Source organism: Rhinolophus ferrumequinum, chromosome 24 (genome assembly GCF_004115265.2).
Source record: "Rhinolophus ferrumequinum isolate MPI-CBG mRhiFer1 chromosome 24, mRhiFer1_v1.p, whole genome shotgun sequence".
NCBI classification, from domain to species: Eukaryota; Metazoa; Chordata; class Mammalia; order Chiroptera; family Rhinolophidae; genus Rhinolophus; species Rhinolophus ferrumequinum.
This window is the reverse complement of record NC_046307.1, coordinates 8901457-8924442: the sequence shown is the minus strand read 5'-3', so window position 1 is coordinate 8924442 and position 22986 is coordinate 8901457. Positions and strand designations below refer to the sequence as shown.

The 22986-nt window shown below is 35.9% G+C and overlaps 1 protein-coding gene across 2 annotated transcripts in view; it reads right to left on the bottom strand.

Moving 5' to 3' along the window:
* The window catches only part of RAD50 (RAD50 double strand break repair protein), an 80914-nt gene that overhangs the window by 29406 nt on the left and 28522 nt on the right, over positions 1–22986 (bottom strand). For both annotated transcript variants that reach the window (XM_033096552.1, XM_033096553.1), the window contains exons 6-19: positions 18882–19010; positions 18478–18643; positions 16496–16689; positions 15877–16083; positions 14638–14820; positions 13945–14102; positions 11058–11233; positions 10297–10534; positions 4915–5104; positions 4427–4553; positions 3760–3953; positions 1993–2103; positions 1479–1571; positions 1293–1406 (exon numbers count right to left, since the gene is read on the bottom strand). In XM_033096552.1, coding sequence (XP_032952443.1) covers positions 1293–1406; positions 1479–1571; positions 1993–2103; positions 3760–3953; positions 4427–4553; positions 4915–5104; positions 10297–10534; positions 11058–11233; positions 13945–14102; positions 14638–14820; positions 15877–16083; positions 16496–16689; positions 18478–18643; positions 18882–19010 — 2280 coding nt within the window. The remainder of the gene's footprint in view (positions 1–1292; positions 1407–1478; positions 1572–1992; positions 2104–3759; positions 3954–4426; positions 4554–4914; positions 5105–10296; positions 10535–11057; positions 11234–13944; positions 14103–14637; positions 14821–15876; positions 16084–16495; positions 16690–18477; positions 18644–18881; positions 19011–22986) is intronic.

Below are 22986 nucleotides of genomic sequence, written 5' to 3'. Positions count from 1 at the left end.
TGGCATTACAGTCAGAGATCCTGTAAAAAGCTGATGTGGCTAATCTTCAGAGAATTTAACAACCACTTATAACCAAGTGATTAAAGCATTCAAATAGCAAATTATGTTTAAAACAGCAGGAACAGAGAAATGGTATACAGTTGACACTTGAACAACACGGGTCTGAACCACACACTTATATGCAGATTTTCCCCAATAAATACCTGTACTGTTTTCGATGACGGTTGGGAGCAGATGCAGAGGGTCAACTGTATTCACTGATTTTTACCATTTTATACAGGAGATTTCAACATCCTCAGATTCTGGTGTCTGTGCGGAGGAGGAAGCAGAGGGTTTCTGGACCAATCCTCCACAGATACTGAGGGTCAACTAAGTTTTGGGGGAGTCAAAAGTTATACACGAATTTTTGACTGTGAAGGGCATTGGCACCAACCCCTGCATTGTTCAAGGATCAACCGTAGTTTTTAAAGTTATATTAACTATCAGGCTTGCATAAGGCATGTTGAAGATAGTTTCTCAATATGATTTTAATTATATTATGGAAATCAATTTAGTACAGAAAAATAAATGATAGAGGAATCAACTAAAAGATGATTTAATATATATTTTACCTACAACTTTTAAAAATATATTATTATACCTCAATCCCTGTTTTGTGTAATTTATGCTATATAAAAATATGTAAGAAAAAATAGACATATGTAGGATATTTACTGCCACAGTTTGCAATAAGGAAAAAAGTAATCAAGTTATGGTACATATAACTAAGTTATATGGTACATACAAGTAAGTTACATATAAGTAAGTTATGGAATATTTTATAATCATTAAAAAGAATATTATGAATCTGTGAATTGAGTTGATATTGATAGGTAAACTCAAATTGCAAGTGAAAAAAGCAAGGTGCAGAATATGAGTGGTATGAGCTCAATTGTAAAAGTAAACATACCTACACACACACATATATTATCTATCTATCTGCTGGTATATGAATAAAAAACTCTTTAATAACAAACAAAAAGCTGTAACAGTAATGACGTCTAGAAGTGAGATTGAAATTAGCAGAAAGGGAGGGAGACTTTTAATTGTAGGCTTTTATGTTTAAATTTTTACCAATAGATCTTTTATTGAAAATAAAAATAAAATAAAAAAGAAGAAAAGAATATGTTATTAGAATTGATTTTATCTATTATTTGCATTTCTACTTAATGGACCTATTGAAAATAAAAGTACAAAATGAAGAATATTATTGGTCTAAGTGATACCAAAAGCCATGAACCAAAAAGACCTACCTTTTGTGTATCGATATCTTGCCTCATGATTCCCATTTCCTTATTTATCTTTTCTTTGTGTTGCTCACATTCACTTAGTTGAAGTATTACTTTATTAAGTTCAGTTTCTTTTTGCTACAAAGAAGAAAATTCTTTAGGCACAAGAAATAAAAATATAAATAAATAAAGTTTTAAGTTCTTAATTACCTTCTTATAGTCGTCTTTCCCATCTTGAATGTAATTCTCAATGTTTTTCACATAAACATGAATATTTTTAACCTTCTCTTTAATATCATTCATCTGTAGAAAAATATTTATTAAATATAGACTGGTTGAGGACTAGGGCATTTAAGATTTATTTCCAAGGAAATATATTTAAGTAACAAAAACTTAATTAGGAGAGCATAGTAAAGCACTGGCTTGGAAGTTAGGAGCCTTGGGTTCTAGTTTTCATCACCAGCAAATTTTATGATCTCAGACAATTCCCTTTATAACCTATGGGATTGAATTAAACAGTCTCAACTTCTATTTTAGGTCAAGAAGCAAACTAAGTTTAATCCTTATTTTAACAAGAATTTTTAAGGTCAAGATTATATCACAAATCTAAGAGTACTGTATCTTATCATGTTTTTAATTTCATGTGAAATAATGGTGTCCAACATGATGCTCTGAACACAATGTTAGTATATATATTTGGTAAGAAACATATAAATGATCTTACTTTATCCTGTGTTACTTTGTTGCTTGTATTTTTTTTGTAGATTAATTCTTCTTTTTCCTGCTGTAACTTTTCCAATGTTATTTCCAAAGGGCCTACCTGCTCTTTAGCATCCTAAAAATATAAAAAACAAAGGCTTATATATATTCCATTATCTTATTTCGGAATCAAGATTTTACAGTCGTAAAAGCACTTTCCTATGTGCCAGGGTTTAAAAATCAACTCATTTGCTTCTTCCAACAACCCTACGAGGAAGGTACCATTCCTTTCATCCCACAGTTCAGATGAGCAAACAGGCATACAAATATCTGCCCAGAGTCACAACAGCCAGTAAATAAAAGAGCCAGGATTCAAATCCCATCCAGCTCCCCAGTCTCTCTCTGAGCCACCGTGCTATAGTGCCTCAGCCACTGTCTCAATTCTTAATCTACACCATGTGCTCCCAATTATATGAGCACGTGGCTTAAGGTATTAGTTTTTATGAGTTTGCAGGGGCCCAGTCTGACCAAAGAACAAGGAAGCTCATTCACTCCATACCTCTCTTTTATAGGGGGGAATATGACTGTAAAGGACACTGTTGTCCTTAAGCTTAGTTTGCTAAGACAAACTAGTATTTTATGGTAAGAAAAATGTACTAGTACACAATGATATTAATGTGTACACACCTATGTTGGAAGGAAAGGGGCTTTTAAGTGACAAACTAGTTTACTAATCAGAAGTCTGCATTATTTAGCCTTGTAATATCTCTACAGCATATTATATGATAACCACTGTTCAAAACAATAATGCTCAAGCATTTTAAGAACCTGAAATATCTAATGAATCCACAAAGGTAGAAAAGAATATTTAGTATTACTTCAATGCAGGTGTATTTTATCGTATTGGGAAGTGAATGGGGTAGTGCGAAGTCAAATGTATCAGATGTCAGAAGACCTAGTATCTGAAATTAACCCTGCTTCTTACTTAGCTGTGTGAACTTACGCAAGTCACGGGACATCTAAAAGTCTCAACTTCTTTTTCTGTAAAAGGGGATTTAGTCACATATCTCAACAGGGTTACTGAGACACTAAGTGGCTTACTATCAAAATGTTTTATAAACACTAAAAAATTATACAAATGTAAGGTAGTACTATTTTATATCATACTCTAAGCTTCTGATACTTTGTAATCTAAAAATACTTAAGAACATTTATAGTAACTGTAGATTCAATAATATATTTAGTGCTTATTGAATGTATATAATTATGAAAACCTAGGTAAGGTTGTTGTTTCTAAAACTGTTCAAAAATGTAATCAGTTGGGTCTTAGATTTGATTAATCTAGATGAGGGATTCCAAACGGGTTCCATTCCATGTGGCAAGTAAGTGCCTGTTCACTGTTTTGGGAAGGATTCCAAGACTACATCTGGAATCAAATAGGAAAGGTACTATGACTGAGAGGCAGTGTCTGACGTGTATATAGAATCTGTAAATGAGACAAAGCTCCCATACAAGCAGAAATCCTTATATAGAGTTAGCCACCACCTCCAATAACAGGAAGTTCACTACTAAATTAACCAGGCCGCCAGTGCTTCCTTATTATGACTGAAATCCTTCTCCTAGAAATCTTTACCTGTTAGTACAAGCTCTGTCACCCAGGAGCCACACAAACACTTATTACACCATTTTCATTTTATCCTTACAATAACTATAATTGTAATCACTACAATACTAAGGAGCATTTCAAACATTTGAACTAATTTTAAAAACAAACATGTACGAGTATTCTTACCTTTATCTCTCTGTGTAAGGACTGAACTTCAGTGGATAATTCCACAGACTGCTCCTCCAGTTGCTGACGACGTTGTAAATTAGTTGATATCTGAAGTTTCTCTGATTTGAGTTCATTTGTGACACTTTTTAGGTGCTGAATCTGTTCCTGCTGGTCCTGGATAAGCTTACGATTCAATTCAATCTTACTGGAAACTACAGGAAAATGTATTGACACAGTGATTAATGTGAGGGTACAGAAAATGCTATGAGCAGCATCCTTCCTGTTTTATAGGTCTATGGAATCCACGAGGGCTGGTTTCTACGAGTCCCACCCACTGCAACAAAAGTGCCACAAGAACCCCTTGCAGCCCCCAAACCAGCTCTCTGTCCTCTCCTGGATGATGAGTATCAAATGAGCTGTAATCTTTCTCAGTCATACCCACAGGGCAGGTATGACTGAGAAAGAGTACAGCTCATTTGATACTCGTCATTCAAAATGTGTTGTGCAAAATGAGGAAACTGAGGAGTAGCGACGCTTCTGAGAAAAGAGACTGCATACACTGTTGGCTGGAAGGAAGAAAGGCAAGTTCCTTGTCTATGTAACAGGTGTTAAAATTTATGGTAACCAGCATATGCTGGAAGTGTTGACGTCTTTAATGGGAACATGAGGAAATAGACTGTATTACCTGTATCCAATTTGTGTTGTTTTTCTTGTTTTTCCTGGTTTACTTGTTGAACAGTTCTATCCAAGTCTAATCCTTGTAGCTTAGCTGCTTGTTGTGCAATTTTTCTTTCAACATCTTTAAGTTCCATCTTAAGAATAAAACAGTATTTCCTTTAAGAAACTTACTACATTATCATTATTCAAAAATCTTTAAAAATTAATTGCTATTATTTTTTAATCTAAATTTACAACTGATTTCAAATCAATTTGAACAAAGTTTAATAGGATGAAAATGAAGTTAATTTTTAATAATTTCAATGATGTAAGCAAGCAGACTAAAAATGAAAACAAATAGGACTACTAATTTCTAATAATCTATGAATAATTTAGGATGGGGAACTCTAAACACAATCTGTACCTGAATAGTGGCTACTGTTCTTAACACTCACACTTCACATTCAAACCACCATGAAACAAGTTTTATTCTACCTCAAACTACAATAAACTTACCTGGAACCTCTCCATAATTGTAACATCTGTCAGACACACTTTAGCACTTTCTTCTTCAGGCATTATTGTACCCAAGAGTGTTTCCTGTTCTTCTATGTCATTCTTTAGGCGCTGTATGTCTCTATTGACATTCTGCAGTTTGTTTCTTAATTCTGGTATTTCCTTCTCTTTCAAATCAATTATGCTTTGCCTAATAGAAAACACAGTTAAAAATCAAGTTATCTATTGTTTTCTCAAGAGACCGAGGTTATGTATTTTTGGCAATAATATCCCAGAAGCGATACTGTACCCTTCTCAAGGCATCATATCAATGGGTACACGACGTCAGTATGTCTTATTACTGGAGACGTTAAACTCACTCACTTGGTTAAGATGGTGTCAACCAGATTTATCCATTATAAAGTTACTATTTTTCTTTTTGTAATTAACAAATATCTTAAGAGATACATCGATTGAAACTATGTAACTATCCTGTTTCTCCTCAAACTTTTGCCCATTGATTTTAGTATCCACTGGTACTTGTTGCTCACAACAATTATCACTATGTTGTTTGCCAAACAGCTATAGTCTACAAATTAACTGACAACACTCATCAAAAGTGTCAAGATGATGAAAAACAAAGACTGAAGAACTGTTACAGACTGCAGGAGCCTAAGGAGAGATAATAACTAGATGCAGTGTGGGATTCTGGATTGGGTCCTGAAATAAGAAAGACATTTATGAACAGACTGCTGAAATTCAAATATGGTCTGTAGTTTAGTTAATAGCATTCTACCAATGTTAATTTCTTGATAACTGTATTATAGTTACATAAATTGTGATCATCAGAAGTTAGGTGAAAGGTTATGTGTGAATTCTCTGTACTATTTTTGTAATTTTTCTGTAAGTCTAAAATTTTTTTCAAAATAAAAAGTAAAAAAATTGATGGAAAGAAGGAAGGAAACCGTATAGCCAAACGCTACATTGGGGTTTATGGTACAAAAACTGTTAACTCAGTTTACTGCTGCTATTCTAGCTAATATGACAGTTACTATATATAGTTTGTTCTCATTATTTTATTAAACAACCCTTTTATGGTTAAGTAGAGAAATAATAAGAGTAGACAAAATTCACACTAAAAACATTTGTCTTAAATCTTGGCAGCCCAGTAGGGCTGACTAGGGAGAATTTTTTCCATTTTGCCTTCTAAATTCAAGATGTCTGCGATGACCTGGGCCTATGGAACAGAGCTATTCCCTGATACTGGAACACAGTGCCTTCCCGGAAGCTTATCAAATCCCACCCAATCTTCAAGGCCGTCTAGTCCCTCTTCCTAGGACGTCTCCTCTCAGAACCAGCTTTTACTTGTCTCTTCCTTCTCTGAATGTGTACACTCACTTCATTACCACCCAACTTAGCACTTGAGCATTGTCTTTCTCATATAGTTGCTTCTTTTCCTGATTTAGTGTCCTTTAAAATTTCTTTTTCAATTATAGATCACATAAAATATTAGTTTCAGGTGCACAACATAGTGATTAGACATTTACATAATTGACGAAGTTGCTGACACCTCTAAAACAATAAAACTTGTATTTTATCTTTTAAAAAAGCTATCAAGTTTATTTCGGAAAAATTCCAAATTCTTAATTAAAGTTAAATTAGTACAATAAATTGAATTGGTTTCTAATGGGAGTCTTATAATAAACTAAGGGAAAAACTAGAAACTCAAGGGTTAGCTCTTGCCTACTGCTATTGAGTTAATGTTTTTTAAAAAGTCTATACTATGATTAAAAAATGCCAACCTGAAATGATTTGTGACAATAGAAGACGTATAATTTTTTACACCACAGAAGTGAAAAAAATTCCAAGTAAATCTGAAGGCATGCGATTATGGGTAACTCCATGCTCTCGTCACTTCCTAAATGCTGTGATCACAGACCACAAGTTAGTCTTAAATTATGTGCACAGTACCTAAAAAGTGAAACAGCTATGATAGCCAAATGACAGTCAAGCATTAACTTCACTGGGGACATCTTTGTGGAGAACTACAGGCATCCATTCCCAGTTTGAACCTTAATTTTATGTTTTCACACGCACACACAAAAAAACCCTTACCGACGTGGTCCAGGTTTTGGTGCCTTCTTTTTTGATCATTACCTAAGATGTTAAAAATTAAGTATTCTAAGAAAAAGTAAAGATATATCCTGAGAATGGGCTACTGAGACCTATTAGAGTTCTCTGTTTTTTCAAAATTTTCAGAAAACTCAATTCACCTATTTTTGTGACAGCATTTCTTTTCCAGGGGGATTTTAGTAAAAGAGACCAACACAGATATAGTACTGAAAAAACTTTTGGGAGAAATGGGGAAAAACATTAGTTGAGTTTTTATTTAAATGAGGTGTTATAATAAATGAACCTGAACTAGTACTAAGTAAAATATAAACAGGTATAGTTTTATCTGACATTTTACTCATGATGGTGGTCTTACACATATATTAAGTGTTGGTAAGTTTGGGGCTTTAAATGAAAGTATTAGTTTCCTCAAAGAGGATAAGCAAAATTTGTCTCCTTACTACCCCTCTGAGCTCATCTTCAACCATTTTCTCCTTTGGCCGTCAGGTCCATCATGCCTGAGGGATTTTGCACCACCTGGAATGCTCTTCTCCTGGAAGCTGCATGGCTGGCTCCCTCACTTCTTAGATCTCTGCTCAAATGTCACCTTCATCAGTTACTCCCCTCCTACCACCCCTCAAGTACTCTCTATTCCTTTACCCTGTATTTTTCCCCACGGCACTGATCATCACCTAACAGACTATATATTTAATTTTTTAGCTTCAGGTCATCTTATTTTATGTGTGGTGACCAGAACGGTACACAGGTGCCACTCCAGATATTGGGGTACCATGTGGATTAAAGTTAGCCACAAATACTTTGCCACGCCTCCCATCGAGAGGTGAAGTCTGTCCTCCCATTGAATCTTGGCAGGCTTTGTGACTACTCTGACCAACAGAAAACAGCGGACGTAACAAGGTGCCAGTTTCTGCACCCAAGCCTTAAGAGACTTGCAGTTTCTCTTTCCTGTGTCTTGGAATACTTGCTCGTAGGATACTTCCTTTGGTAACACAGCCACTATGCTACCCAAAGCCCATGACACATGTGGAGGCCATGTGAAGACATTCTGTTTGACAGCTCCATCTGGGCTCTCAGCCAACAGTCAGCATCACTGCCAGCCATGTGAGCAAGAAATGGTGAATGTCCAGCCCAGGAGAGCCTGGAGAGGACTGCAGCCAACGTCTAACTGCCACCATGTGAAAGACCCCAAGTGAGAACCACCTAGCTAAGCCCTATCATTCCACAGAACCCTGAAAAATCATAATAAATCGTTGTTGGGAGGCACTAAGTTTTAAGGAGGTTTGTTACACAGCAATAACTAATTGGACCAGATATTACAGTTCTTGTTCATTCAGCAAATAGACACCAAAGTTAAAATACACAAGGAATTATGGAGGTACAACAATGAATAAACAAGGGGAGCTGCGACAGCAAGTGTCCCAAAATATAATACAGTGTTGATTTCTGCTATTTAAAATATATCACTATTACAGAACTAAGCTCACATTTCCTCAACGTGCACTTTCTACCAACTTTAAATTTTATCTTTTATTTGATCTTTTACTTTTTAAGATATTGCCTTACTTCTTCCTTTTCATTTTCATACTACTGCTTTTGTCTCCTTATCATCTCTCTCTAGCCCCAGTTATTTGGTTTTCACCCTTGATGATGATATTAGTTATCTATTGTTGCAGAACAAAATAGCCTACAACTTAGCAGCTTAAAACAACAGCACTTATTTCTCACAGAGGGGAGAATCAGGAGAGGTATCTGGGTACTTTTGACTCGGGTGTCTTGTTGAAGCTGCAGTCACCTCAAGGCCTGAGTGCTGCAGAATCTGCTTCCAGACGGACAGCACACTCCCTCACATGGCTGTTCCAAGGCCTCGGGTCCTCACCAACTGGGGTCCTCCACAGGGCTGCTCACATGGCAGCCGGCTTCCCCCAGATCCAAGAGAAGAGAAGAGGAGAGCAGGAAGCCTTAGTGCCTTATGTAACCTAATCCCAGAGGAACATGATATCACTCTGTTGTATTTTATTGGTTACGCAGACCAATCCTGGAACATGAAGAATATACAAAACTATGAATACCAGGAAGTAGGCATCAGTGGGGCCCATCTTGGAGGCTGGCTACCACAAAGCACACCTTAGGCCTTTCCTACTTTTCCTGAAACTCCTCTTTGGTTTTCCAGGATAACATATCCTCTTGGTTTTTCTGCTTCTAGAGGTTTTCTCAGTCTTATCCATTCGATACATTAACATTAATTTTCCTAAAACACACCTCTGATTAAATCCCTCAGAATGGCTACTCATCTCCTATCAGTCAGAGTTGTAACTAGGCCTGAATATTGTCCAATCCTGTCTTCCCAATTTACGGGAATCAATCCCTACAAGTAACTCCCCAAACTCCAGATACTACCTCTATTGTTGTATAGCTCATACTCTCCTTCCCTTTATATTCATTGCTCTCATTTCCTTCTCCCCTCTCCTTCTCTAAACTGAGTTGAACCAACTTCCCTATGGTTTACATTCCCCTTCCTACCTCGTTCTCAAAATCCTATTCTTTATTCCGTAGTCCACTGGCTTCTCTGTTCTTAATAAAGTACTTAATTGGTGCCAACAAATGCATTATTTAAGTACTTTATTAAGCCCAGCTTTCTAAATGTCTAATTCTGAGAGCTTGTCTCCTTTCTTAGACTTTCAGCTCCTTGAGGGTCATGTCTTACTGGTCTGTCTCTGTGACCAGCTCTGTGCTTTGTTCTTGGGAGGCAGCAAGGCAATCATCACGTACTTTCTGATTCTATTTTATTCATAAATAGACCATTGTCTGAATTTCTTATAAATGCAAGGGAAAAACAACAGAAATACTCTATGATTCATTCTTTTTGAAAGTGCAAAAGACATAATATAGTTTAAAATTTGTCTCCTGGTGAGCTTTTCAGTACTTTAATTCTTTTGCTGGGTTTAGAAAGTTACATCAGCAAAAAGTTCTAAATCTGTCAAAATTTTTGCCCTAGCCAAGTCTCAGGAATTAAACATCCACACACACACAGATTGTATCTGCTCTATGACTAGATTCAGAGGTAGACTTGCCTTTAAACAAAAGAATTATTTCTTATCATATAAGTAACATGAGATGGGGCATACTGGCTCAGAATCCTGACTTGAACTTTTATTCATTCAAGACATACTTACTGGTCCCCGCCATACGCCAGCCTCGGATGGGCGTATGCTCTGCGGTGCTGCGGCTGTTGCTGCTATGTGTGCGGTAATGATAACCCCCTATTCTCACCTCATGGGCACAAGCCCCAGCATTTCATCACGCCGTTTTTCTTTTTTCTTTAGATCTGATTCTGTTGATTTGAGTTTATCTGGAGCAAGCCTCAGCTTAGATTGCAAATCACTGATGACTTCTTGTAATTCAGCTTCTGTCTGAAATACTCTCTGACAGACGGGGCAACAGGACTGATTGTCATCCGTTAGCTGAGTGATGAATTGGGAGTAAACTGCTGTGGCTCCAGCCAGCATGGCTATTTCAAAAAAATAAATATATATTTCCAGTGAGAAGAATATAAAATGTAATTTTGTCAGTATGGTTACATCATCTTCTGTAAATATACGACATTCTTCTTGCTTTATAAATATATTATGAAAGAAATTAAAATTCTCTGATATGTAAATATTCTTCCAAAGGGTATAATACATTCAGACTTTGTACAAATTATTTTCTGGTAACACAAAAAGTATAACAAAATGTTAGAGCTTATTATGTGTCAGAAACTGCTCTAAGAGCTTAACTTCCATAATCTCATTTACTCCTCCCAGACAGCCTAGGCGGTAGGTAATTACGTCTTCAGATGATGAATCTGAAGTATCGGAAGGTTTCGATAATTTGCACAAAGTTACAAAACAAGTAAGTTGTTGAACCGGGACTACGACTTAAGCCATCTGGCTCCAGAACTAAGTTTTTAAATCTCCCATTCTTCCTAGGTACCTGTTCATGAAAGGACAAAAGTGTCACAGTGCCTTGATAATATAAAGCAGGTAACTTACCTCGTTGTTTTGAGGACTTTTCAATTTCTTCTTTAAGTCTGTCTAAATCACTTTCGAAATCCTGGCTACCACAAACATCAAACAGCTTATCTTCATAATTGGACAACTGCTCTTCCTTCCTTTTTAGCTCATTATTTATATGATTTTTATTTTGCTCAGCTGAAGCTAGATCCTTGCTAAAATAAGAATAAACATGGATTACAATGTTAAAACAATGTTTGAAAAGTTTGAGTAGGTAGATATGACAAATTCGGCCAAGAAACATTACAAAGGTATGTTGCAACCAAGCACTTTTTTTTAGAAGTCACATCAGCAATCACTTCCACATGAACTCTCTCCCCAGGATACTCACTTGCCAACAGTGGTCATGGACCTGCTCCCAGAAAAATGTGTAGAGTAGGTGAAATTCTGCCTGGTTTCTAGGGGTTCCTGGTATTAGATCTTGAGTTAAAAGCCTCAGCAAGGAGAATATACTTGCTGGATCTATTGGTTGGATCTACTGAAGAGGAATATTCTCCTAATTCCCTTTGGACCCTTTCATCATATTACTTCCCTCCCATAAAAACTTTTCCTTTGTCACCTTTTTGTTGTCAACTACTTACATCCTGATCATTTATTCCTTCTCATTCATCAAAGACTTTGATCACTAGTACAATTTATCTCCAGTCCAACTCTTAAATATCATCCTAGCCAGCCTTCAATGCTGACATATTAGGTTGGTGCAAAAATAATTGCAGTTTAAAAGATTAAAAATAATTGCAAAAACTTCAATTACTTTTGCACCAACCTAATAGATCAGGGTTTTTCAATTTGCAGGTTAAGATGCATTAGGAAAGTCATGCGATCAATTGAACGCTTCATACTCAGCATTTTTTAAAAAATGAAACAGAACAGACTATATATTGCGGTAGATTGTGCGTAGTTATGACAATACTATTTTGAGAAATCTGTTTCAGATAAATATGTGTGAGGGCACATGTGCTTCATCTTGACACTTCCCATTGTTTGAGTCATAGTGAAAATTTGGAAGAAAACATCCTGGCCACTGAACACTGCTCATCAAGGTCACCATCTTAGCAGCACCAAACCCTGCTGACCCCCCTGTGAAGGACTATTTCCTCAAGGCACCCCACACACCTATCTGGCTCTCACGCCGACTGCCTGGGCATGTCCCACTTTCCTTTACTTGATCCTCTTCCTTCGCCTGCCAACAGTTTCCATGTTGGCATTTCCCAGGAGCCTGACGATAACCCTTTCTCTTCTCTTTGCATACCTCCTTCAAGGTGGCATGACTCCAGTTATCACTTACAAAGCAACAACTTCCAATCTTCTGAACTTCAAACTGCAATATTCTATTCCCTAACAAACATTTCCACAATAAATACAAATTTAACATAGCCCAAGCCAAATCTACCATCTTCCGCAAAAATGTGTGTGGAATTTTTAACTTTCTACCACCACTCAAGGTGACATTTAAAAAACGCAATCTCTTCTTTTTATTGTAGTAAAAACAACACATAACATAAAACTTACCATCTTAACCATTTTTAAGTGTGCAAGTACAGTAGTGTTGACTATATGCGTATTATTGTGCAACAGCTTGAATAGATGAGTTTTGTCTTGCAGAACTGAAACTCAACACCCAGTGAACAGTAACTCCCCTCTCCCCCTTTCCCCAGCTCCTGGCAACCACCATTCTACTTTGTTTCTAAGAGTTTGACTACTGTGGGTACCTCATGTAAGTGGAATCACATATTGTCTTTTTGTGACTAGCTTATTTCACTTAGCATAATATCCTTACGGTTCATCCAAGTTGTAGCATATGAAAGGATTTCCTTTTTTAAAGTTGAATTAATATTCATTGTGTGTGTGCTCACGTGCATACACACACCAAATTTTCTTTATTCATTCATCTATCAGTGGACATTTAGGTTACTTCCACCACTTGATTATTATGAATAATGCTGCAATAAACATGAAATTGCAAATACCTCTTCAAGATTAGGTTTTCAATTCTTTTGACTATATACTCAGAAGTAGAATTAATTGCTGGATCATCGGGTAGTTCTATTTTTAATTTCTTGAGGAACCTCTATACTGTTTTCTATAGGGAATGCACCATTTTATATTCCCACTAACAGTGCCACAAGGGTCCCAATTTCTCAATATTCTCACCAACACTTGGTATTTTCTGTGTTTTTGAGGCCATCCTAACCAGTGTGAAGTGATAGCTCACTGCGGTGTTGATGTGCATTTCCTTGATAATTAGTGATGCTGAGCATCTTTTCATATGTTCATTGGCCACTTGTATTTCTTCTTTGGAGAAATGTCTATTCAAGTCTTTTGCCCATTTTTTAATCCAGTTGTATTTTTTTTTTAAATTTTTGAGTTGTAGGAGTTCTTTATATATTCTGGATATTGACCCCTTATCAGATACATGATTTGCAAATATTTTCTCCCATGCTGTAGGCTGCCTTTTCCCTATTTACTGTTTCTTTTACTATGTAGAAATTTTTAAGTTCAACGTAGTTCCATTTGTTGAGTTTTGCTTTTGTTGCCTATGCTTTTGGCGTCATATCCAAGATATTATCGCCAATTACAATACAACAAAGCTTTTCCCCTACGTTTTCTTCTAGGAGTTTTATAGTTTCAGATCGCATTTTAATACAGAAGAATTTTAATCTTCTCACTTAATTCTACAAACTTTCAAGGAACAAGACGCCCAAAATCACTGTTACCATTTTACTTAATTTATAAAATATAGGAAAACCAAAGTCAATTAACAAGACATACCATTTCATGACAAATACATAATTTTAAAACAATTAAAAATGGAAGCATGAAATAAGAGATTTCTATTTCACCTCCAAATGTTGCAACTACTTACTTCAATTTGGCAAGTCTGTCCCTGGTCTGATTAATTTCTTTTGATTTACTATGAAGCCAGTCTTCAAGCTGTTTTTTGTTGGGAAAATACCCTAATAATGAATTTAATTCATCACTGTGTCTAGATTTTATTTTTCTGATTTGTTCATCTTTGTCAGCCTATAGAAAAAAAGAAAATCTTTTAAAAATAAAGCTCAATATCTCCACATTATATCAAGAACAAAAATAAATTCTAGACTGATTAAAGTTCTAGGTTTAAAAAGTAAAACTATAAAAATGCAAGAAGAAAGCATAAAATTTCTTTAAGTCTTACAGTGGGGAGGACCTTGCTAAGCCATAAGAGAAAAGACTAATAAGTCTGATGATATAAAAATTAGAACTGCCATATATTATGTTGGTGCAAAAGTAACTGCAGTTTTTGCAATTATTTTTAGTCTTTTAAATCACAATTACTTTTGCACCAATCTAATATATGATAAAAATTAACAGCAATGTGCACTATACTTCTGTATTATTTTTTTTTGTAATTAGAAAATAGTTTTTAAGCTTGAAAGTCTATTTTATAGAAAATTAAGCTCACTTGTACCCTAAAATATAAAGTAAACACTGACTAAATGCTTCATAGTGTATTAATTATGAATGTAAGCTAAGCTATTTTAAATATCAGAAATTAGAAGAAAAAGAAAGGTCGTACTTTGTCTCTGGTCAGCATCTCCAGCTGGGTGCGTGTTGTTGTATGATGGTTTAACTGCTCCATCTCCTGGTCCAATTTACGCAGGGTCCTGTCCAGGTCTGCTTTCTCATATTGAAGACTTATTACTTCTGTTTTTAGAGTTTCTACATTGTTGTTTTTCTCAGCCTTGCTTAGCTCACGTTCCTTAGCAATAATTCAAACAAATGCACAGGTTTATATAGTTTGTGTTAAAATAATGACAAAGTGCATTAGAAACCAACTATTCACTCAGAATGATAAAAATGTAACTGAGAAAAAATTCAACAGAGAAAAAAACATAAGGAATAAGCGTTTTAAGGAAAATCTTATAAAGTTACCTTACTATGTTATAATGCTAGAGAATCAGTGAATAAATCTGGAAGGGTCAAACAAGGGGGTGGAAATGAGAATTAGTGCAAAATTAAGAAAAATGTGGCCAAGTATATACAGTTCAGTGACTCTTAGTCAACACTTACATATTTATCAAGTACCCATGTAACTCACTACATTGCTGGGCATTTAGAAACTATAAAAATAGTATGATATGGTCCCTCCCCATTATTATGATAAAGTGCTCAACTGACAAAAACGTACAATAGATGTTAAGTTAGGGAGCAAAAATAAATGTTTACTTAAATTATCAATATGGGATCTGAGAGGGGGATTTACCAAGCTTTCGGATATTCACTTTGGTGGTGGAGATATGAAGGAAGGTGATAGATTAGAAACAAGGAAGAAAATTTAGAAATTCATGAAAAGAATAGTTGGGCTAAGAAAATTTCCACCAGAGAAAGTGATAACATGGCAATAATCTTATGAAATCTACAGTGTGTAGAACCTAGAGGAAAAATACTTGTTTTTTTTTTAACTTAGGTAAGTGGTTCTTAACCAAGGTACTCATAAGAATCACCTAGTTTTGTTTTAAACACACATTTCCATGCTCTACTCTTAGAAACTGATTTGGGAGGTCTGAAGTAAGGTTTAAGCGTAAGTATTGATAAAAAGCTTCCTAGGTGATTCTAATTCTTAATCCACCAGGTTCCAGAACCAGAGTTGAATGATTAAGGTATCAGGAGAATTCATTTTACATGAGATTGCTAGACAAGGTTGATATTTTTATTAACATGCCATAACCTTAGGATTAACAACAGATAGAATACTTCAGAATGCAAGATTCTAATTACACCTTAAAATTATTAGATTACTCAAATAATATCTTACAGCTTTTGTGAGCTCCTGGTCCAGTTCAAGAATCCTGTCTGAAGATCCTTCCAACTGCTGTAATTCATACTTCACATTTTTCAGCTCATTCTGCTTCTTACTTAGGATTTCTGATTTTAGCTCAATTATTCTTCCCAGTCCAATTTTCTTATCCCTTATCTCATCTATCTGTTTTTGTTTCAGAGTTTCTTTTTCTGCAAAATCATTCTAAATACACAGAAGAATGAGTATTAACAATTTTTTCACTAAACAATTCATTAAGCAACAGTTTCTTCATTGGCAAAGTGAACACGCACACTGAAGAAAATACTAAAAAGTATAAATATACGGAGTGGACTTCACTGAGAGATAATCATTATTAACTCTGAGCAAACTTGTTCTTTACCATTAATTTTAAAAAGAAATTTTACTTAAAATCAAATTTAAAAATGTAGGTCTGCGTTTTCTTCATATTTTTATCCTAATACACGTTAGAAAATGTGCTTCCATAAAGGGTTTTTCTGTCTTGTAGCAGAGTCTATCCTAACATTAACTCAAAAATATGACAAAACAAGGTCCATCCAAAATTGAAACAATTCAACTAGAGAATCTGACACAAACAAAAGAAAATAATTTTTACCATCAGTTGGCTGAGAGTTTCTGCTTCCCTTTCTTGTCTCTCTCTCACAAGTTTGTGAAAATTTTTAATCTGTCTTTCACTGAATGGTCCACGCTCAAAGCCATCCAATTCTAGCTGTGTTGCCAAAGATTGGATTAATGAATCTCTAGCTCGGATATTTTCTTGATGGCGATCTGCTTGCAGCTGAAGACGACCTTTAAAAAACCGTAATTCTTCTGTTTAGCTGATTTTTTAAAAATCGAGATAATTGTACATTCACATGTAGTTGTAAAAAATAATACAGCAAGATCTCTTACATGCTTTGACCAGTTTCCACAAATGGTAACTGTGATATTGTGATTAATAAGAAATACATATTTGGTCTTTGTCCTTGGTTCCTGGCACAGAGCTCTAAAACTCTTAGAATTTCATGAGTGATAAAAGTGAGAGGAATGTCTTGTTATTCACAAATCCCTTTCAACCATTCCTGAGTTTATTTCTAATGAGGTGATTCTTGGAGGATGGGAGCTGGTTATCAGAGGAACCAACTATGTGATTACTGTGTTTCCCCGAAAATAAGACCTAGCCAGATAATCAGCTCTAATGCGACTTTTGGAGCAAAAATTAATACAAGACCCAGTCTTATTTTACTACAAGACAAGACTGGGTTTAATATAATATAATGTAATATAATATAAGATAATATAATACTGGATCTTATATTAATTTTTGCTCCAAAAGACACATTAGAGCTGATTGTCTGACTAGGTCTTATTTTCAGGGAAACAGGATAGTGAGCAGGAATTTTTAGTATCTTCCTCCCCAACTCTGGGGAGGGGCTGAAGACTGAGTTCATCACCAATGACCAACAATTTAATCAATCATGCCTATACAATGGAACTTCCATAAAACCCCTAAACGAGGTTCTGAGAGCTTCCAGGTTGGTGAACACATGGAGGTGCTGGGAGGGTCCCACACCCCTTCCCCATAGCTGGCCCTATGCATCTCTTCCATTTAGCTATTCCTGAGCTGACTCCTTCAGAATAAACTGGCACTGGTGGTTTCGAGTTCCATGAGCCGTTATAGCAAATTATTTAACCTGAGGAAGGGGTTGTGGGAACGCCTGATTTATATAGCCAGGTGGTCAGAAGTACAGGTGACAAACAACCTGGACCTTTCAATTGGCATTGGACATAGGAAGCAATCTTGTGAGATTGAGCCCTTAATCTATGGGGTCTGTGCTAATTCTAGACAGTTAGTGAAAGAACTGAATTAAATTACAGGACATGCAGTTGCCAAGAACTGGATATTTGCTTGGTGTGGAAAAACCCACAGACCCAGTATCAGAATTATTGTGAGTAGAAAAACTGTTTTCTTTTAGTAACATTTTGCAAACCTATACAGTTAGTACTCACTTAATGTCATGGGTAGGTTCAACTTTAAGTAAAATGACATATAAAGAAACGAAGTTTACCACAGGCTAATTGATATAAACAAGAGTTAAGTTCCTATGCATCTCAAAAACGTTATGACGAAATGCTATTACATATTACATACTACCTATTGTAGTATAATATCAACAACAGCACTGGTACAATCTATCAATCTTATTCAGATTTCCCCAGTTTTACTTGTACCCATTTGTGTGTGTATTAAGTTCTACATAATTTTATCACCTGCACTGGCTCATATATCTACCACAACAGCCAAGATACCAAATAGTTCCAATACCAGAAGAATCCCTCTTGTTGTTTTTATAGCCATAACCACACTAACCTTTTTCCTGTCCATCCTCCTACTCAGTAACCCTAGCAACCACTAATCTGTCCTCCACTTCTAAAATTTTAGCATTTCAAAACTGTTACATAAATGGAAACACAGTGTATATAATCTTTTGAGACTGGCTTTTTTCACTCAGCATAATTCCCTGGAGATTCATCATTCATGCAGAAAATGCATAACATTCCAATAAAAAAATTGACCATGTAAACACTTTGTCCTACCCTGTTCAACAAGTAGTTCTGATTTTTCTTGATTGAGAAGCCTAGATTCTTTATTTAATTTTTCCAGTTCACGCTGACAGTCTACCAGTCTCCTTTCTTTCTCCCTTACTGTTCTCTGGTGATTGTGATATAAGTCATTTAGTTGCTCATCGCTCCCTTGAAAAACCTATGTAGAACCAAAATGAAGAGCTTCAGTGAATAAGTACAAGAAGTTATCACTCTGAGGTACAAAATATAAACCAAAGCTTATTCAATATCCTTTCTTTTAACATATACATGGAAGTAAGGCGAACATCACAGTTTGTATGTTTCTTTCAAAATATGGGTGGCAAAATGGATTCAAATGAGGTTCACTACAATAACCTCAAAATTTTGAAGTAGAACAAAATTCTACCATCACAAACCTTTTCCATTTTCTGTTCCAGTTCACTATTATCTTTCTCCATTTGCTTCTTTCGGCTTTCCAAGGCTTTAATTTCATTGTCAAGTTTCATTACTTTAGAGAGATTTTGTTCAATTTCTTTTAGACGATTCTGAAAATAAACAAACACTCTACATAAATAAAATTCACTATAGTTTACAGTACAGATGGATGAAGAGAAATATTACCTGTGAGGGCCAGGCACTTAGTAGAAGTGATCTCGTTTAACGCTAACGATGCTGTAAAGGGGGCACAGAGAATCTGAGGATCAGCTAAGTAACTTGCCCAACTCCTCAGAGCTATTATAGCAAAGAAAAGCAGGAATTAAACTCCAGTTCTAACTCCAAGCACATGCCCTGTCTTCCACACCTCCCACAAGTCATTCATTCATTTGGTACTTAGAGCTACAGTATGTAAAGTTCCACATTTTAAGAATTTAATCCTCAAAAGGTTATTTATTTTTAAAAAATTAGAACTACTGAGTGGGCTAGAAACTCATGGTGAGTCACCAGTGCATTCTGAGCCTGTGGGTAAATTGACAAGGAAGACCAAACTTTAATTCAAAGTTTGCTCAAGCACAGCGGACTCTGAACAAGCGACGTGTGCCAAAATCATCTCAGTGGCCTGCTTCTAGGGATAGCTGGCTGCCCCATCTCCTAGGAATGTGTGTGCCCTGGCTCAGAGTATTCTCCCTTTGATGATGCTGGGTATACTCTTCCACTGTTTGCTACTACAATTCCAAGACCGACCAATTCCTCTTCTAAGACATCTATAGAACCTAATTTTTAAACTAACACATTACTAGTGTTTAGATATGGACTATAAGCTTTCAAAGCTGCACCAAAATGCATCCTCAACTTTAATGCCATTTAATAAAATTATACTAATACCAGATCTTGTGATTAGTATATTAATTAGTATGTAATCACCATAAAAACAGAACTTTGTTTACTGTGCTCACTGATGTGTCACCAGCACATGTCATAGGTGTTCAGTATGTTAGCTAAATGAAAGAACGAGAGATTTGAAAAAAGTAATTTTACAATAACAGTAAGAGCTATTATTGATCGCCTACTATACTGCAGATATTGTACTAGGTGCTGCTATACGTTCTCTTTATCCCTTATGAGGCTGTATGTGCTAAGAGACTCGGACGACATATGAAGCCACACACTTAGCGATAAGAGATTAAGACTGGGAGGCAGGGTGATTGAACGGTTACGTGTGTGCTGGAACAACTGGACATCTGTATGCAAAAAAAATAAACCTCAACCTTACTTTGCACCACATTAAAAAATTAACCTGAAAAGGAGCACATACTTAAGAGTAGGAACTCAAACTACGTATAAAGCTTCAAGAAGAAAACACAGAAGACAATCTCTGTGACCTTGGGTCAAAGATTTCCTAGATAGGAAACAAAAAGCACAAACCCTAAGAGAGAAAATTGATAAAATGGACTTCATCAACATTAAAAACTCTTCCCCTTTGAAAAGCATAAAATATTTGCAAAATACATCTGATAAGGGCTTATATCCAGATTATATGAAGAACTCTTAATATTCAGCTCAGTAAGACAAAAAAAACCACATTGAAAATAGGCAAGAGAGTTGAACAGATATTTTACCAAATATTCAGATGGCAAATAAACACATAAAAAGGATGCTCAACATCCACAGACATTAGAAAACTGCAAATTAAAACCACAATGAAGAAAAAAATGCTCAGAGATACAACCATGTGTCTATTATGATGGCTAAAATAAAAAAGACTAACAATACTAAGTGCTGACAAGGATGCAGAGCAACTACTCTTAGACGTTGTTGGCAGGACAATGAAATGGTACAGCCACTTTGAAAGATAGTTTGGCAGCTCAGAAGGTTAAATATACTTACCACACAACCTAACAACCCCATTCCTAGGGACTTACTCAAAAGAGATGAAACATATTTCAAACAAAGACCTGCACACAAAAGTTTATAGCTTTTTATTTGTAACAGCTAAAAGCTGGAACCTAATGTCCATCACCCAGGGAATGGATGAACATACTTCAATACATGCATACAGTAAAATACCTTCCGCAATATAAAGGAATGAACTACCCATATATGCAACAACATGGGTTAATTAAAAAGCAACATGTTAAGAAGCCAGACCAAAAAAGATTACTTATCATTCAATTTATGTGACATTCTAGAAAAGGCAGAACTATAATGACAGAAAACCAATAAGTGGTTACCAAAGACTGGGAGGAAGGGACTAACTACAAAAAGGCTTAAAAGAACTTTTCAGGGTGATGGAAATTTTCTGTATCTTGATTTAGTGGTGGTTATGCTACTACATTCATTTGCCCAAACTCATTGAAGTATATACTTTTAAAAGGGTAGATTTCACTATATGTAAATTACACTTCCACAAATCTGACTTTACAAAGTATGGGCTTAGGAATCAGAGAGGCCTGGACTCAAATCCTGGCTTTAGCCCTTCCAATGTACACACCTGTGCCTCAGTTTTCTTGCCTATAAAACCTCATAGGGTTAGTGTGGGGCTTACATTTTAAAGCACTTTGATCAGTGACTGCTATACAGTTGGCCTTCAACGAATGGGATCATTCATGTCACTTGTGAAAAAAATTCTGTGTCCAGAAAATATCTTTTGAACAGTCTAACAAAGAGAACTGGATTGATTCTTTGGAGCACTGAATACAGGCACACCTCATTTTATTGCGCTTTGCTTTATCGTGCTTCAAAGATGTTGTGTTTTTAAAAATTGAAGAAAAGACCCTCCACCATCAAAAAGATTACAACTCACTGTATTGCAGTGGTCTAGAATCAAACCTGTAATATCTCCAAAGTATGCCTGTATTAACACCTCTGCTTTGGTACTCTACTTCTCAGAAACTTCTTGGCTTCTCTCTAGCAATGTTTTCACTGCCTCTTGGTGGCAGTAACATCTGGGCTTGAATCTTCTGTGACCTCCATATGCTTCATTTTCTAAATCCAGCCAGTCATCAGATCCTATGGATTCCTTCTTTCTCATCTGTGTTTTGGCTCTATCCCCAGAGTACACAACCCAATAAAAGGGGCTAAGATAAATTTGCAAACAACAAAAAATATAGCAGAGTGTTTAAAGCTTAGTCATTAGTGTGAAATGAGACAAATGAATGGGGAGGTTGGGCTACCAGGTATACCAAGACCACGAACTTGTGGGTGGAAAAAATAAACAAGAGGGCCAAAGGGTGTTTTTGAACTTGAAAACAAGTTTCTCAAGCAGTTTCCACTGAAGTCAAAAGAAAAACAGCTAAATGGGCCACGGTCAGGGTCAGATGGTGTGGGATGGAAATAAAGTAGTTTATGAGAGGCTTCCTAAAGATGGAGGGAATCTATAAAAACAGGAAAGCACAAATTATAGTGCAGCAGTGAAATGAAGCTGTCTCTGGATGGCTGCTAGGAAGGTGATTTGACCCAAACTTTATGTTGAGTTCTATGAAGGGGAGAATTCTCATACATCAGAGCTAAAAAAGGACTTTGAAAATTATCCACTTAATAAATACCTATTGAACCACCACAGAATAAAATTAAACCCTTGGAGAACTAGTCAACATTAAACACAAGTAAAGAAATTTGCAAACACCTCAATTTCCTACAGCCTCAGAATCCTGGCACCACTCAATAAATATGAAGTATTACCACAGACGTCTCTCGACATTAATTCCTATACAAGGGCTCTTTTTCAACTATATGGACTTCCTTGGTAGTGTTCAACGACAGCTTGCATTTTATTGTCCCTATGTCTCTATGATTACCTATCCATTTATGGTCAACAAAATCATACCCCAAATTCAGTCCCATAAAATCCTCTCTGGTCAACTCAGAGCTCTTACAACTCTTGTCTTTTTCTGACTTATGTGTGCTTGTCATCTTTCTAACCAGGCTGCTCCTGAAGAAAATGAAATGTGTTCAAATATCTTGGTAATTACTACAGTACCTACACACAGTTATCAAGGCAACTCATCCTAAGATATAGCATACGTTATCATTCTTTTGTCTACTGCACTAAATTCTAAGCCATTTGCTTTTCAGAATTTGACT